At 44.9% G+C, this 15,184-nt stretch overlaps 1 protein-coding gene across 2 annotated transcripts in view; it reads right to left on the bottom strand.

Annotated features, from left to right (window-relative positions):
• Nucleotides 1-15,184, bottom strand: part of LOC142765423 (uncharacterized) — a 33,506-nt gene that overhangs the window by 10,333 nt on the left and 7,989 nt on the right. For both annotated transcript variants that reach the window (XM_075866413.1, XM_075866414.1), the window contains exons 2-3: nucleotides 10,183-10,230; nucleotides 6,921-7,089 (exon numbers count right to left, since the gene is read on the bottom strand). In XM_075866413.1, the coding sequence (XP_075722528.1) occupies nucleotides 6,921-7,089; nucleotides 10,183-10,230 (217 nt within the window). The remainder of the gene's footprint in view (nucleotides 1-6,920; nucleotides 7,090-10,182; nucleotides 10,231-15,184) is intronic.

The following is a 15,184-nucleotide window of genomic DNA, read 5'->3' as shown; positions in this document are numbered from 1 at the left end:
ACCCGATCCCAAAATCCTCTACTGACCTTACCCAGCACCTCCACCAATGATGTGTCTATCATGAACGCTGACCTTAGAGCACGGCTGAAGAAAGTCCTTACTCCTGGCCCAACTCCTGTGGTCCGAACGGCCGATGGTGGAAAAGTCGCCGTAATTGGTGTGTGCTCAGCTCGCGTCAGCGTCGCCGGACACCACACATCAGTTCTGTTTTATGTTTTAGAACACTGCCCTAATGACATAATTTTGGGCCAAGACTTTTTGTCTGAACATTCGGCCTTGATAGACTGCTCTGCCGGTATAGTGCAACTCGCTCTACCTAATGTTGTTGATCCTCCAAGTTGCCCTCCAAGTCGGCTTTGTTCTACAGAACACCTGCGTCTCCCTCAACGAACAGTAGCTTACATAGGCGTCTCCCCTGTTCCACCTGTCCCAGACGGTGTTTATATTTTGTCCCCCAATGTTGACGTCCTGCTTTCGCACAACGTTGCGTTTCCTCACACCGTCATCACTATTACGGCCAATGCATCCTGCCTACCCTTAGTGAATTTTTCACTATGTACACAAGTCCTCCCTCGTGGTATATCTCTAGCCGAGATCGTGCCGGCGGCAGAGTGCCATATTTGCACTCTAAGTTATGACAGCATCCCGAGTGCCGAAAAAACTTCGTCTACTCCTCCATCAGACCAAAGTGTGTTAACCAAGATGATTGCCCCCGACTTGCCGAAAGAACAAGCTAACGACCTGCGTTCCCTGCTTGCATCTTTTTGGGACATCTTCGACCTTGGCGACCGCCCACTCGGCCAGACGTCCGTTGTTAAGCACCGGATTGATACAGGCGATACGAGTCCAATCCATCGGAGACCCTACCGTGTTTCCCATGCAGAGCGGCGCATCATCCAACAGGAGGTCGACAAAATGCTTTCTCGGAATATCATCGAGCCTTCATGCAGTCCCTGGGCGTCCCCTGTTGTACTTGTAAAGAAGAAGGACAACAGCTGGAGATTTTGCGTCGATTATCGCCATTTAAACAAAATAACGAAGAAGGACGTCTACCCTTTACCACGCATAGACGATGCCCTGGATTGCCTTCACGGCGCAAAATATTTTTCCTCCATTGACCTCCGCTCTGGGTACTGGCAGATTGCCGTTGATGACATGGACCGTGAGAAAACGGCGTTTATCACTCCCGACGGCCTTTACGAGTTTAAAGTGATGCCATTCGGTTTATGTAATGCGCCCGCCACATTCGAACGTATGATGGACGCTCTGTTGCACGGCTTCAAGTGGTCCATCTGCCTGTGCTACCTGGACGACGTTATCGTTTTTTCGCCTTCTTTTGCGACGCACCTTGAAAGGCTATCGAAAATCTTATCTGTCTTTCGTAAGGCGGGCCTGCAACTCAATTCGGCAAAGTGCCACTTCGGCCGTCGTGAAATTTCTGTCCTCGGACACCTCGTTGATTCCGTGGGGGTTCGCCCTGATCAAGATAAAATACGCGCAGTAAGAGATTTCCCTGTACCAACCTGTACCAAAGACGTTCGCAGTTTCGTTGGCCTCTGTTCTTACTTCCGCCGCTTTGTTAAAAACTTCGCCGACGTAGCACGCCCTCTCACTCAACTTCTCAAAAAAGACGCTGGCTTCATTTGGGGCCCTGAGCAAGCAGATGCGTTTCAAAATCTAGTGTGTCTGCTTACGTCTCCGCCTATCCTCGCACACTTTGATATTTCATCTCCAACAGAAGTTCGTACAGACGCAAGTGGCTATGGCATCGGTGCAGTCCTCGCCCAGAAACAACAAGGACGAGACCGTGTTGTTGCTTATGCCAGCCGCCTTCTTTCGCCTGCTGAAAGAAAATATTCAATAACCGAACGGGAATGTTTGGCACTTGTTTGGGCAGTCGGTAAATTTCGTCCCTATTTGTACGGCCGGCCATTCACAGTAATCACAGATCACCACGCCTTGTGCTGGCTTTCGTCCCTTAAAGACCCTTCAGGCCGTCTTGGCCGTTGGGCGCTGCGCCTTCAAGAATTTGATTACTCAGTCCTGTATAAAACCGGCCGCCTGCATCAAGATGCGGACTGCTTGTCCCGGTATCCTGTCGACCCTCCAGACGGCGACTCCTCTAAAACCACCCTTCCTATCGACGTTTTCTCTCTATCCGCGTTTCATGACATTGGAATCGAGCAGCGACGAGATACTTTCTTGGACGGTATTATCCGAAGGCTCACATCGGAGAGGCCCGACCCTTCCCTTCGAATGTTTGAAATACATGATGGTGTATTGTACCGTTGCAATATGCGTCCTGACGGCCCCGAAAGACTACTCGTCGTTCCCATTCAATTGCGTCACACTGTTCTCGCCCAGCTTCATGATGCACCTACAGCGGGTCACCTCGGCGTGTCACGGACCTACGACAGAGTTCGCCGGCGCTTCTTCTGGCCTGGCATGTACCGCGACGTCTGCCGTTATATTGCAGCCTGCGACCCTTGTCAACGACGGAAAAAACCAAATGCCCCTCCGGCCGGACGTCTTCAGCCACTGCACATCCCACAAGACCCATTCTACCGTGTTGGCGTGGACCTGCTTGGCCCTTTTCCTACGTCAGCTGCGGGTAATCGGTGGATTGCAGTAGCAACCGATTATGCTACCCGATACGCGATCACACGGGCCCTTCCAACCAGCTGTGCAACTGACGTGGCCGATTTCCTTTTGGTGGACGTCATCTTACATCATGGCGCCCCTCGACAACTCCTTACCGACCGAGGCAGCTACTTCCTTTCCAAAGTGGTTGATGACCTCCTCCGCTCCTGCGCCACTAAACACAAGCTCTCGACTGCTTACCATCCACAAACAAATGGTCTAACGGAGCGCCTCAATCGCACTCTCACCGACACGCTCTCCATGTATGTCTCCGCCGATCACCGCGACTGGGACACTACGTTACCGTTTGTAACATTCGCGTACAATTCTTCCAGACACGACACCGCTGGGTTCTCTCCTTTTTTTCTGTTGTTCGGCCGTGACCCTGCGCTACCTTTCGACACCCTCCTGCCGGCCGGACTAAATGACAAGTCTCAGTACGCTCGTGATGCAATAATGAAGGCCCAAGCGGCACGCCAAGTTGCTCGACGACGCTTACTGGACTCCCAGGACAATCAGAAGAGCGTATACGACGCCCGCCATCGTGACGTCCACTTCACACCCGGAGATCTCGTTCTGTTATGGTTCCCCTCGCGCCGCGTTGGACTTTCGGAGAAGTTACTCCCACGCTATTCAGGTCCCTACCGTATCTTACGCCAAGTAACTGACGTCACATACGAAATCACCCCTACGGACCCCGCCATCCTTCACCCTCACACTGACGTAGTGCATGTTACGCGACTCAAACCGTATTACTCCAGTGCCTCCTGATTAGCACCGGGTCGGTGCTCCAGCCGCCGGGGAAATCATGTAACGGTAGGATGAGAACGACGAAGAAGACAAAGAGGAGGACGATGTTGTCAGATCTGTGAGCCAACTGGGCGCCATCTTGTCCACCACCGAGTTTATTCCTCGTTTTATAAAGTAAAGTTATTCTCCCGTAACATCATATATATATATATATATATATATATATATATATATATATATATATATATATATATATATATATATATATATATAGGGTGCTATTTAGAATCTTTTTCTTTAAAAAGCTGAATTTGTCTTCGCAGCCAATGTATTGACCGAGGCAGATAGCTTTTGCCACTAAATAAATAACTCGGTATTGATTCTTTACACAAATATTTGAGTTAACTTCTTACTATGAATTATAGGAACTTTGTTTAGATGGCGAAGAAGTCCTACGGCACATATAAAGGCCATCCTAGTTTTTTTCAAATTTAAAATATCACGCAGGGTTTCAGAGATCCATTGTCGAATTTTCAGGCCGTGGTCCCGGAGGAATAGAAGCTCAAGCACCGAGTGCGCCGCAAGGGTGGTCCCAGTGCTGCATCGAGCGCAAACTTTAATTCTCGTAATCACAGTGAGATGCGAGACTAATCTGTTTCGATTACGCGCACCTTTGTAATATCACACTTAGCGCATCGTGCAGACGCCCTCGGCGTTGAAGCGCTTCTTTGTCTTGCCGTGTAAATCACAAAAGCACAGGAGCGCACACAGCTTCACCTTTACATTCATACACTGCTGTGCCCGGCCGTACTTAAACACATGGATCCTGCCTGTAGAGTAAAAAAGCCGCGCTGTGCCCTGACATCTTTAGACATTTTCCTCATGGTGTTGGCATACCAATAAACTCTGAATTTTACCCAAAACTATTAAGAAGACCGAGGCCAGGAACTGCTTCGAACGAATACGGTTTATTGGAAGAAGTGAAGTAGAACGCACTTGCTCCAGGCAGCAGTCTTCTTTTTTGTTCTTCTGGCGTTTGATGATGATATTTTATAAAACCCAAACCCCACCCTGGAGGACTGGGAGGTGACCCTGCTCTGCTACTCCTACCTGGCGAGAAAGAGGGCCCTTGATAGAGCATAATTTGTGGCGGTTGCCAGTGTACTCTTGTAGTGAGGAGCCCACCAAGGTATTGTGAGGGGTGGCTCCTTCTGGGCTTCATGGAACTTACTCCCATTGCTCCAGTAATAATTTTTTTTTCAAAAAAGGAAGGAGAGACGCCACGGCTGACATCATACCAGGGTACCTAACAATGTCTACCACGAGTATTAGAGATGATAGGCTTATGGCCTAATATTCCAGACTTGCACCTTTTAGATGGTAAAAAGACAAAAATTAAGATAACGAATGCACATCGCGCATAATAGACCACTGGTCAAGATGCTCTGCTACGATGACACTACATCCCATAGCGGCGAAGTTCTCGCGCGACGCGTCGTCATTCTAACTACGTCAAGTAAAGCTCGCCCGTGACGCAACACAGGGAACGCCCTTCAGGCGCATTCATTGCGTTTGTTTTGGTTTCTCCGGCACCGTGGTCTCCGAAAACACACGCGAAACTTTCGTTTTCTAAAGGCTATGCTGACCATAGTTTGTGAGGTAGAACAACGTCGCCATACAAACAACGTGACTACAATTCATAAAAAAGGGTAATTCAATTCTTTTTGCTTGAAAACAATTTCTGAGTGATCTAACTAGTGTGGCAAAATGTTTCCGCCTTGACCTGAAAGTTGGCTGGGAAGACGACAAGTGCCTAACAAAGAAACCTTTTATTTAAGAGGCTGTATTGCGTAAAAACACCCTTATATATTAGTGTTACAGCCGAGCATCGCAAAACGCTGCTCGGATGTAGTGGCTGGAAAGTGTTGAGGGAGATAAGAACACTGCAAAATGCTCAAAAGGAGAGGCATTAGGAGCAGTGTTTCACGCTGTAGAGGGGCAGTCGCGGCAGCAGGCAAGGTTCATTGTGGCTGTCAGAAAAAAAAAATAACGCCAGGCTTTCGTGGAAGGCACCGCACAGTCATAGCGAAAGCTTGAAAGCGTGCTTTCAGAGCTGTTTGAAAACCCTCAATGGGTAACTGCTGTAAGCACACGTGCTTCACACCCACTACGGCACTAATAACAAACTTTTTTGCGTAGTAGGCCAGCATTCGCTATGATAATTTTCGTCATTCTTCGGAGAAGCGTGGTATTCGCTAAACACTTGCAAAGAACTTTGTGCCCATTGTTCAGGCAATGGCTGACGACGATGAAGAATTATGGCTGAAATGGTTGTGCACCAAAGTTATCAAGAGAACAAAAAAAAAGCTTTTCTAATGGATTCGCACCTTGGATGAGCCACTCGTTATGCTATTGCCTTTGTGCGACGACTGGTTGTTCTCTCGCTGTTTTAAAACGCTTTATAAGCCGTCTTCACATGATTGCTTTCCCGACATCAAGCCTGCCTAAGGCAAGTGCGCCAACAAGTCCTAAGCGCCGGAGGGGCTCAGTAGTAAAATACTGGGCTGGTAGCCAGTGCATGTAGATTTGAGCCCCACTGTGTCACAGGCACGAAGTTTTTTTTCTTGATCTTGTGCGATGTGGTTACGCATATCTGCGGTGGCGGCTGTAGCAGTCCGAGTTTTGATCTCATAACAGTTTTCGCTGTAATATTTATGGATATAGAGGGAACGACAGGTTTACTTAAAGAAAGACAAAAAGGTCAGCCTGAGTGATAGCATTCTCTATAGCCTGCTACTCGACACCACGTGAGTGAAGACTGGAAGCATAAGAATAATGGAAGATAATGGTGGGCCAGAGACGTGAGTATATACTGCTCTTTTAAACTGGAAAATGTTAAAGCCATTCATGTAGTCCAGTTTTTTTAAGAAGGTTAAGACCACTTCTACAACATCAGTGTCACTGTTAGTATTAGGCTAAAGGCACAACAGAATCTCACCAGTAAATGTCATATTGCAAAAGTGTCCTATAAAAAGAAAAATCAGTGTTGGTCGGTCACGTGCGTATGCTGTTAGTCACAAAATCTGTGATCACATTGGTTACAGGCGCCTGAATAATGAAATTTTACATTTTCAACGCTACAGTAATAAATATTGGAAAGCTAAGTTCACATTTTGCTAAGTGCAACTAGTCAAATTAGGGTTTCATCCATTGAAATTTATTTTGCTTGAAAGATGCCTTTAGTTTCCACGGCAGCGATAGTTCAGTTGGTAAGGGGAAGCTGTGAAAACCTGTATCATCATTTTGAAGTGCTAATATTTTTGTAACAATTCCAATATGTTCAGCTCGCCGTATACAAAAGAAAGTCATATTTTAGCCTATTCGAGTAACGGGTGCACTTACTGATATGCCAGTTCTGCTACGTAGATGAGGTGAACATTGAAATTTCAAGAAATAAAAAACTGAAAAAAAAACTTTGGTAGTGTGAAAGAAAAAAGGTTGGCTGGAACTTGTAAAAAAACATACTTTACCGGCAGGTATGCAGTGGCAGTGACCGAAATAAATATTGCGGTAGACAAGTGGGCTACACTTTCGTCCAATTTTCGCAGGTGGCTGACACGTGGGCATACCCATGCGCTTTCTCAAGCAGCATCCTCCACGTGCACATTGACTCGTGGAAGTACACATGTCACCTAACTGCTGCAATAAAAGTGCACAAGAAAGTTTTAGTTAGCATTGTTCGTTAGTGCGAGTTGACCGCACGTTATGCAAATGAATAAAAAGTTACCCTAGGAAATCTGATAATCCGTAGTCCAGGTTCTCGTTTAGCATGACTGCCAGTTGCACATGTGCAAATTAACGTAGCCAGTGAGTTCCTTTTAGATATATAGACACCTAAAAGTTCCCGGAGTTGGCCTTTAACGATCGCCTTTTGGAGTGTAAACGAGAAAACGATATTCCGCCCCTAATTCGTACTTCGACCACTTAGTGCATAGTTTTTGTTGTATGATGTTACTCGAGAAATGTAAACGTCGGATTACTACAATGCAATCAATAAAGTTGAAGGTCGCTTGTGTAAGTGAAGCTGTCACACGTAGCTGCGTCCTGTGTAATGGGTAGTGCCCTCTAAACCTAAAGTAATGCGCGTGCGTTGTTTTTGAACTTCCAATGCATCATCTACGTAGTCGTCTTGAGCGAATACGCACTGCAACGTGTGCGCATTTTGTTATAGCTGTCCGGCTTTGAACCACAACGTAGTTCTGATAAGCCCCTGTTCTGACACCCGATGCCAATGCGGGCTTCCCCAGGCAATATTACTGTGAGCAATATTACATGCTGTATTTTGAAGCCTGTATACAAGACTCGTGTGTTCTCAAAACGCGAATGTTATTTTCACTGCATTTCCTAGCAGAGGAAATTCTCTTCACTGTATTTCCAAGCAGATTTGGTGTGGAAATACAGGCATGCGGAACCAGTGGCATCATCGCGATCCTAGATGGTACAAATGATTGTGCAGCTAAAAGGCTTTTACAAGTAACTGCAGCTTTAGCCTGAGCAATATGGAAAGTTCATGCAGTGGACTGCTCGAATACTCTTTTAGACACAATTTTGTATTGTACGTGTTTTCTTATGCCTATTGTATTTTTGTTGAAGCGGCTTTAGGTATTTGGTACGCTATGCGTTTACGTGACCCGCGTTTGTAATAAATCTGTGTAAGAGGGGATAAAGACTTATGGCTGTGTAAAAAACACCTGGTTGCCACAGAGACAGCCCAGGCTTTCACCTCTCTCGGAACCAACAATTTATTGATTTTACTTGCATCATTCTAGATTTTTGGTTCATGGACAAGATTATGGTTTTTCGCTTACAAACAAAGATGCCGGCACATACACAAATGCCGACGCCACACTCGCATTATGAATACGAGCGGCGCTGGCGAACACTGTTAAGTTTAAATGCACATTTAATTTTTAGTCAGGTAACTCTGCAGTTGATGTAGTTTGCCACATATTTCTCTTGCATAACCTAATCATATTTCGGGGTTACAGACTTTCGTTCCCGGGAGTTTCAGGTTAGCGCAATAGCTTGTTGTAATTGCACAAAAAAACTGCTGTATTTGTTTTACGCCCGATGTATGGAAACCTGCATTTATGTAAAATGATACGCCCACCTGATATGGCCTCGACGAGAGACTGGCAGTATTGTAATTCAAGCAATAAATAAATGAACTAAATATATGCAGCCCATGAACTTAACTGGGGGATGACCATGATAGTAGCTCAGTTGGTCGAACCTCTGGGCACTATAATAAAAATGTCCAAGTTCACACCTTTCCAGCGGCAAGTTATCCTTTCGCCGAACTTAATTTCTTCATTTGTTCATAATAATTATTACGAGTATCTATATACTTTGCTTGGTTCTCCTGTTCATTGCAATTTTTCTTGTTGATAACTAACAAAACTTTTCCATTAATGAAATGCAAGAAAATCGCAATTTATGTCTTGAAATGAGAAAACCTCACGTTTACACTTTTTTGACGTGTTTTACAATCGGGAAAGGAACATCTAATCCTTCACCTTAGCTTTGATAGCTTCACCCAGCTTCCAAGACATACAGGGCATCATCCTCCCGAAAGAAACTACACATTTCGAAAACAATATAGGGCTAGGAGAAACAAAGAGAAAACATTCGGCATCGCTGTCACGAGTGGCCTCCATTGGCTGTGCTATCACTTTTGTTGCCAGTGTTATACCCAAGCACGCACACCACTTTGTGCTCAATCACGGGGCTGAGCACGCGCGCAGAAGTTTCTACTGAAAGCTTCTGTATAGATAAGCCACTGATTCTAGGAGCTCTCAAACAGCGGGAAGCTGCAAAAGAATGCTGACAGTGGAAACGGGAGAGAGCTAACATTTGCTGGGCTGATGCTGCTGTCCGAGCGAAAAATAGCTCGGGACACTGAGTGCCGGCAGCAGCTGCGGACCGATTATTCGGTGGCCTTCGAGGTCCCGCTAAATCATCAGAGAAAATGCAAGTGCTGGCGGCGAATAAACCGTACAAACTATGCCACCGAGTTAGCTCACGAGGTCAAAGCTCTCAACAACGGCCGCCGAAGAGGTGGTGTTGGGGGCACAGCAGCATGAACGTAATGATTGGGGAAGCGCATTCGCCGGGAGTATATGCAGCGACACTTTAGCTTCAGCTGCGACACCTCTGAGTGGCATTTAGGATAAACACGGTGATAAACCCAAGCCAAACACGATCCTAACCGCAAACATAACCACGAACTTGCACCAAGTAGTTGTGAATGGCTTCAGTGCAGCGTGGGGTTCAACCCACTAATAAACACCGCAGCCGTATATTTCAGATTTTGCTGTTTAACGGATTGTAGAAAGTGCTTCGGTGCCAATTTTTTTCTCTCACACCGCAATAGACATAAATGTTTATTTGTTGGCTTCCATCACATTGTGATATGTTCAAACTGTAATAACAATATTATTATATCCTGTGTGCGTGTTTTTTTGTTTTTGCCCACACTCTGCCTGAACCTATATATGGAATTATGGTTTGCAGCTTTCAATAAAAAAAGAAGCAAATGATGCACTAGGACAATGCGCTGTATTTTAGAGGTGCCAGCTCAGCCAGCGTGCATCGCGCTCATAGAGGTGCATATGCTTGTGAAATAATTCATCATATTATTATTGCTTATTTCTGTTTTGTAAATCAAAGTAAGTTTATTTTTTTACGTCTGTGATTGTGCTGGTAATAGAAAAATCGTATGTTTCTACTTACCAGCTGCCTGAAACCACTGGCCAAGTACGGTAACTGGTCTGGGTCGAACTGCAAAGGTGTAGTCATTGTTCTCAGTGTTTGAGCGGCAAGCTTAGATACCAGATATTTCAAACGGTATTGAAATTGTGTCGTCAGAGTTACCAACCGAATGAACCGAGTAATGCTTTTTTCCATACCATCACCGTTATCTTCATTATTCTAAGGAAATAGCTATAAGGCAACGCAAAAATGTACAGCTCTTATCTGCCCAAAAGTTTGGTCCTAGGGCTACCTGAGCTTTTGAAATAAGGAACGTCGGACATAACATTTAACACATGAGGTTTTATTGGTGGCAGTGCTAGATATCTCTTTTGAGTCACAAACAAAACTGTAACAATCTCAAGCGACAGATTCGCCACTGAATAGAAAATATTGATATGTGAAGCAATGATATGTACGGCACTGCACGTGTGCTTTTTACTGTTCTGCCTTATACTTTTTCTCTTTCACCCCATATATATGTTGTGACATTCGCAACAAACGTTAAGCTGAAGCTAGCGCTTGTGTCATGTGTTCCGTGTACTAGTGCTGTGCTTCCTACCAAGATGGATTCATACCAACTGGCCTGATTTAATTGTTTAATGTCCTAGAGAGAGTTGGGTGCTTTGTTTGACTTAGAGGAAAGCAGTGCGAGTGTAACTGACTTTCGTGTCAACAAAGTTGTAGTGTACTCATTAGAGTTTACCCGACGTATCGATGGCACTGCTTACATCAACGGAGTAGTTCCATGCCTAAAGGATGTCAACATTGGGAGAAGGCACGGAGATGCATTGCAAGGGGGGTGGGGGTGAAAACTCTGTTGTCGCACCGAGAAAAAACCAAACATCAATCCAGATTCCCGCTGAGGCATTCTGTGTGGTAGTTAACTGTTATACACAGCGATGCAAGTGCTTGTTAAAATTATATATAGAGAAAAGAAGTTGAATGGACATTCCTCATGTTGGGCAAGTAATTGCGTCGTAACCTATAAATATTTCCTGTGTAATAATTGTAAAATCACTTGGGGCGACTTTCAGCCAAATTCACAGCAAAAGAGTTGTCTAAGAAAGAGAGAGAAAATAAACTTGATTACGTGAAATTTCTGACTTAAGATGAAAGGGCTCAACCAGTGCCAGTCTTAGCCACATCACTAGCGATGTGCTCGCTTGCATAGGTGCACACACGGTCTCGCAGACGCGTAATAAGTGCCTGTTTCGCAAAATGATGAAGATCTATAGCTAGGGCCATAATTTTCACGAATTTGCTTTACCTAAACTCCTGAGAGTGCTTGGCACTGTTTATTTTTGAATGAAATTTTGGCAAGTACCGCTGTTTCTCTTACGTAAAACCCTAAATTACTGCAGGAGTTTATTTCGTCGTTATTCACAATATCTGTTTCTAAGATAACATGATTTCCAAATACAATAGCGATCAATCCGGTGAAAGTATTCATTTGCTGGGAGGCTTGAACACAGAGATACGTATAAATACAAGAGTAAATACTTTAATGCGAAGCCCCGAAGTTTGTGCCTACAACAATTTTAATAATTCTTTTAACACGTGCAATCAGTTTTACGAAGCCTGGATAACGGAAGCCTTTTGGTGCACCCCAGTGCCACCAAGGACGCCTAAATTAGGATGCCTTGTGCTCCAAGGCACCGACATACGTTGACGTCGGTAGTTTTGCGTGCGACAAGGTCCCCCTAATTGCGAAGAAGGCGGGCTACGATGCATCGTATATTTAAAGTAAAGCTTATATAAACCAAACCATCCCGGTGCTAATTACTTCCCAGTACATTACCTTTTCATAAAGAATGAAGCAGGATCATATTAGCCCTTAAAATGAGAGCTCATCGCATAAAACCACATTATCGAAAAATTCGCTGGAGCGTGTTCATCAAAGCTTTTCTGATTTATCCCAACAATTGAAGCTCTATGTAGAGCATGCTAGATACTTGATGAATCTTCAAATAGGTGCCAGGAATTAGTTTTGAAGTCGGCTCTAAAAAGCAGCTCGTCCATCTTACATATTGAGAGTTGATATACCGTTGCATAAATGGAGTGCATGTGGCTCAACTTCTATCGTTACTTAACATTCATGCTCGGTGTCGTCATACACTTGTGAAGTGCCATTAAAATATGTTATACAGGCTACAAGTGGATGCTTATACCACATGGCACAATTGAGAAAAATTAGACATTTGAAGGCTGTCTTTATTATGACCTTCTCTGCAGTGAAAGGGAACCTAAGGTTAGAAACGTATGAACTTCCTTAAGTAGGCAGTTGGTGTGATTCGCTTCTGATTGAAAAGTTAGCCTCGTGAATAATGGCAGGCCTACTTAACTACAAGGATCCGCATAAAGTAGTAGCCTGTACCTCACTTTCGTGCATTGATTGTTCGCCAGAAAAGTGCCCTAGTTTTCGGATTTTCAGACAAGGGGTAGTGACCACATCACGACCTAACTCAAGAGAGACATTTGTGCAAGCCTCATGTCCTCCAGAGCCATCAAGTGCACCGATTCTCAAAAATACAAGTTTATCATAGAAGAGTGTGTTGGCGGTTCACCCTTCCACCTGGCGACGCAATAAGGAGTGCCATTCAGTCCACCACACGTTACGTTCGCATTTGGAGAGCTCAACACGCACCGATATGAACATTGAACTCAAAAAACTTTGAGTGGTCCGTCTTTGTGAAGGACGACTTTATCGACACACGAAGCCCTTCGATGATTTGAGATTGGACAAATACACACGAAATAAAATACAGCGACACCTAAATAAGATAAATAAGCGACGTTGAATAATAATTTAACAGTCTGTGGATCCAAGAATGCCTATGTTGCTAATCTAGAAAAGAATCCGGAGTCTTCGTGCTTCAGTCTTCGTGCGTCAAAGTTGGTTAGCGCTACCTATTGAAATTTCTGCCACTTCACTTACGCTATAAGGAGACTGACGTCGAGAGAATCGTTTATATGAAGGTTCACCTGTGGGTCAAATTCAACAGGGACCAGGACGCCTGACTGTTCTTTATCTTCACGTGATCCCCGAAAGAAGAGTCTATATTCAGTAGAAGTAAATGTTGCGCTTTCATATGTAGACGTTCTTCGGCACCAGGACGAGACGGCGTCACCTGCAGCACTCTGTGTCACATAGGAGATTAAGCCCGGAACGCACTCTTGTTGCTATATAATGACTCCTGGCAAACTGGTACCGTTCCACAGGAACAGTTGTCAAGTCACCTGATATAACATTCAATGCCGACAGGCACCTTTAGACATTTCCTCCTACCACCTGATTGCCTTCGCGAGCTGTGTGGGAGAAGGTATGGAGAGAATAATTCTAGTGTGGCTGGACTAGTACTTAGAGTCCTACGAAATATATCCAGATAGCATGTCTAGGTTCAGACCAGGCCGCTCATTATTCTACAAAGCAGTTGACTTGATGACACATGTAGAACATCAGAAGGCCTGACAATGATTATCTGCTGCTTTGTTCACGTTATATAAGCTTATGACACTATCACCCGCGAAACCATTCTCAGCGTATCAGACAAAGTAGGAATTGGTGGCAAGATCTATGTGTGGGTTTACAACTACTTAGAGAATAGACCAGTTTGCGTGTAAAGAGAGAATGGCCCGAATCCTGTGTATTACGGTAGCCGAGTATTTCCGTAAGGTGGGGGGCTAAGCAACAAGTTATTCAGCCTAACACTCATTGAACCAGTTGGGAAACAGCCAAGCAGCGTACGACTTTCCGTTTATGCCGATTTCATCTGTGTATGTACGTAAGGTATGTCTCTACTTAAATTACGCACTCGACTTTAGAAGGCAGCTTCATTGACAAAGCACTATCTATGTAAACAAAAGCTCTAGATTGCAAGCGAAAATTGTGCCGTTGTGTAGTTCACCAGAGAGAGAGAGAAAATTTATTGGAAGGCAGAGAGGTCGGCCTGAGCTAGTTCGCTCTAACCTGCTATTTTACACAGGTGATAAGGGAAATGGGAAGGAAAGAGGGATGAAGGGTGATGATGGGGACAAGAAGAGGTGGTGCGTATGTACAGTAGCCACTTAGCATAGTACCCTACAGTCTAGTTTCTATACCAGTGCTTTTTATAAAGTCTAGAACAGCCTTTGTAGCAGTTTTTGACACTGTTTGGTCGTTCATTGCTGACAATATGTGGCTTTCACTTAATGGTGTTCGTCCAATGCTTGCCAACGTTGCAGTTAGCATTTTTCTTTGCGCCACGTATAATGCACAGTCACAAAATATATGAGCTATCATTTCGCGCACTTGACAGCATTCACAATTCGGGCTGCCCGCACGGCCGATTAGGTGGGTGTAGTGGCGAGTGAAGGCGACGCCTAGGCGAATTCAGTGCAGTATATTAGCATGTCTTTGGCTGATTTTATTCGGAAGACGAAAAGTCATACCGGGGTCTGTTTCCCGCAGGCGCTTGTTCCGGTGATCTGGTAGCGACCAGTAAGTGGCAGCGCATTCGCGCATGAGTGATCTCAACAATGTGTGGACGTCACCTCACGAGTACGGTACTTTGACTTACATAGGAGCGTTGTATGTTGCCGCTCTTGCTTCGCTATCGGCTGTTTCGTTGCCAACTATGCCGCAGTGTACAGGAATTCATTGGAGTGTAATCAAGTGACCGCTACTGTGTGTTAGGTCAAATTCTTGGACGATTTCTAACGTTAACTCGTAAAAGTGGCCTCTTCTTGAGCAAGAATGAATAGCTTGAAGCGCTGATTTTGAATCAGACAGAATCGTCCATTTACGCGGTGCTTGGTCGTTCACAAATTTTATGGCTTCTTGTATAGCAACAAGTTCTGCAGCTGTCGAAGATGACCTATGATCTAATTTGTACTGTCGGAAATACTGAGTTGAGGGATCACGAAGGCTGCAGCTGAGGCGAATGAAGTTACGGATCCATCAGTGTAACTGTGCACAGAGTCGCTGTATCGGTCATCAAAATGT

Source organism: Rhipicephalus microplus, chromosome 6 (assembly GCF_043290135.1).
Source record: "Rhipicephalus microplus isolate Deutch F79 chromosome 6, USDA_Rmic, whole genome shotgun sequence".
Classification (NCBI taxonomy): domain Eukaryota; kingdom Metazoa; phylum Arthropoda; class Arachnida; order Ixodida; family Ixodidae; genus Rhipicephalus; species Rhipicephalus microplus.
The sequence above is the reverse complement of the archived record's forward strand: the minus strand, read 5'-3'. Positions and strand labels throughout refer to the sequence as shown.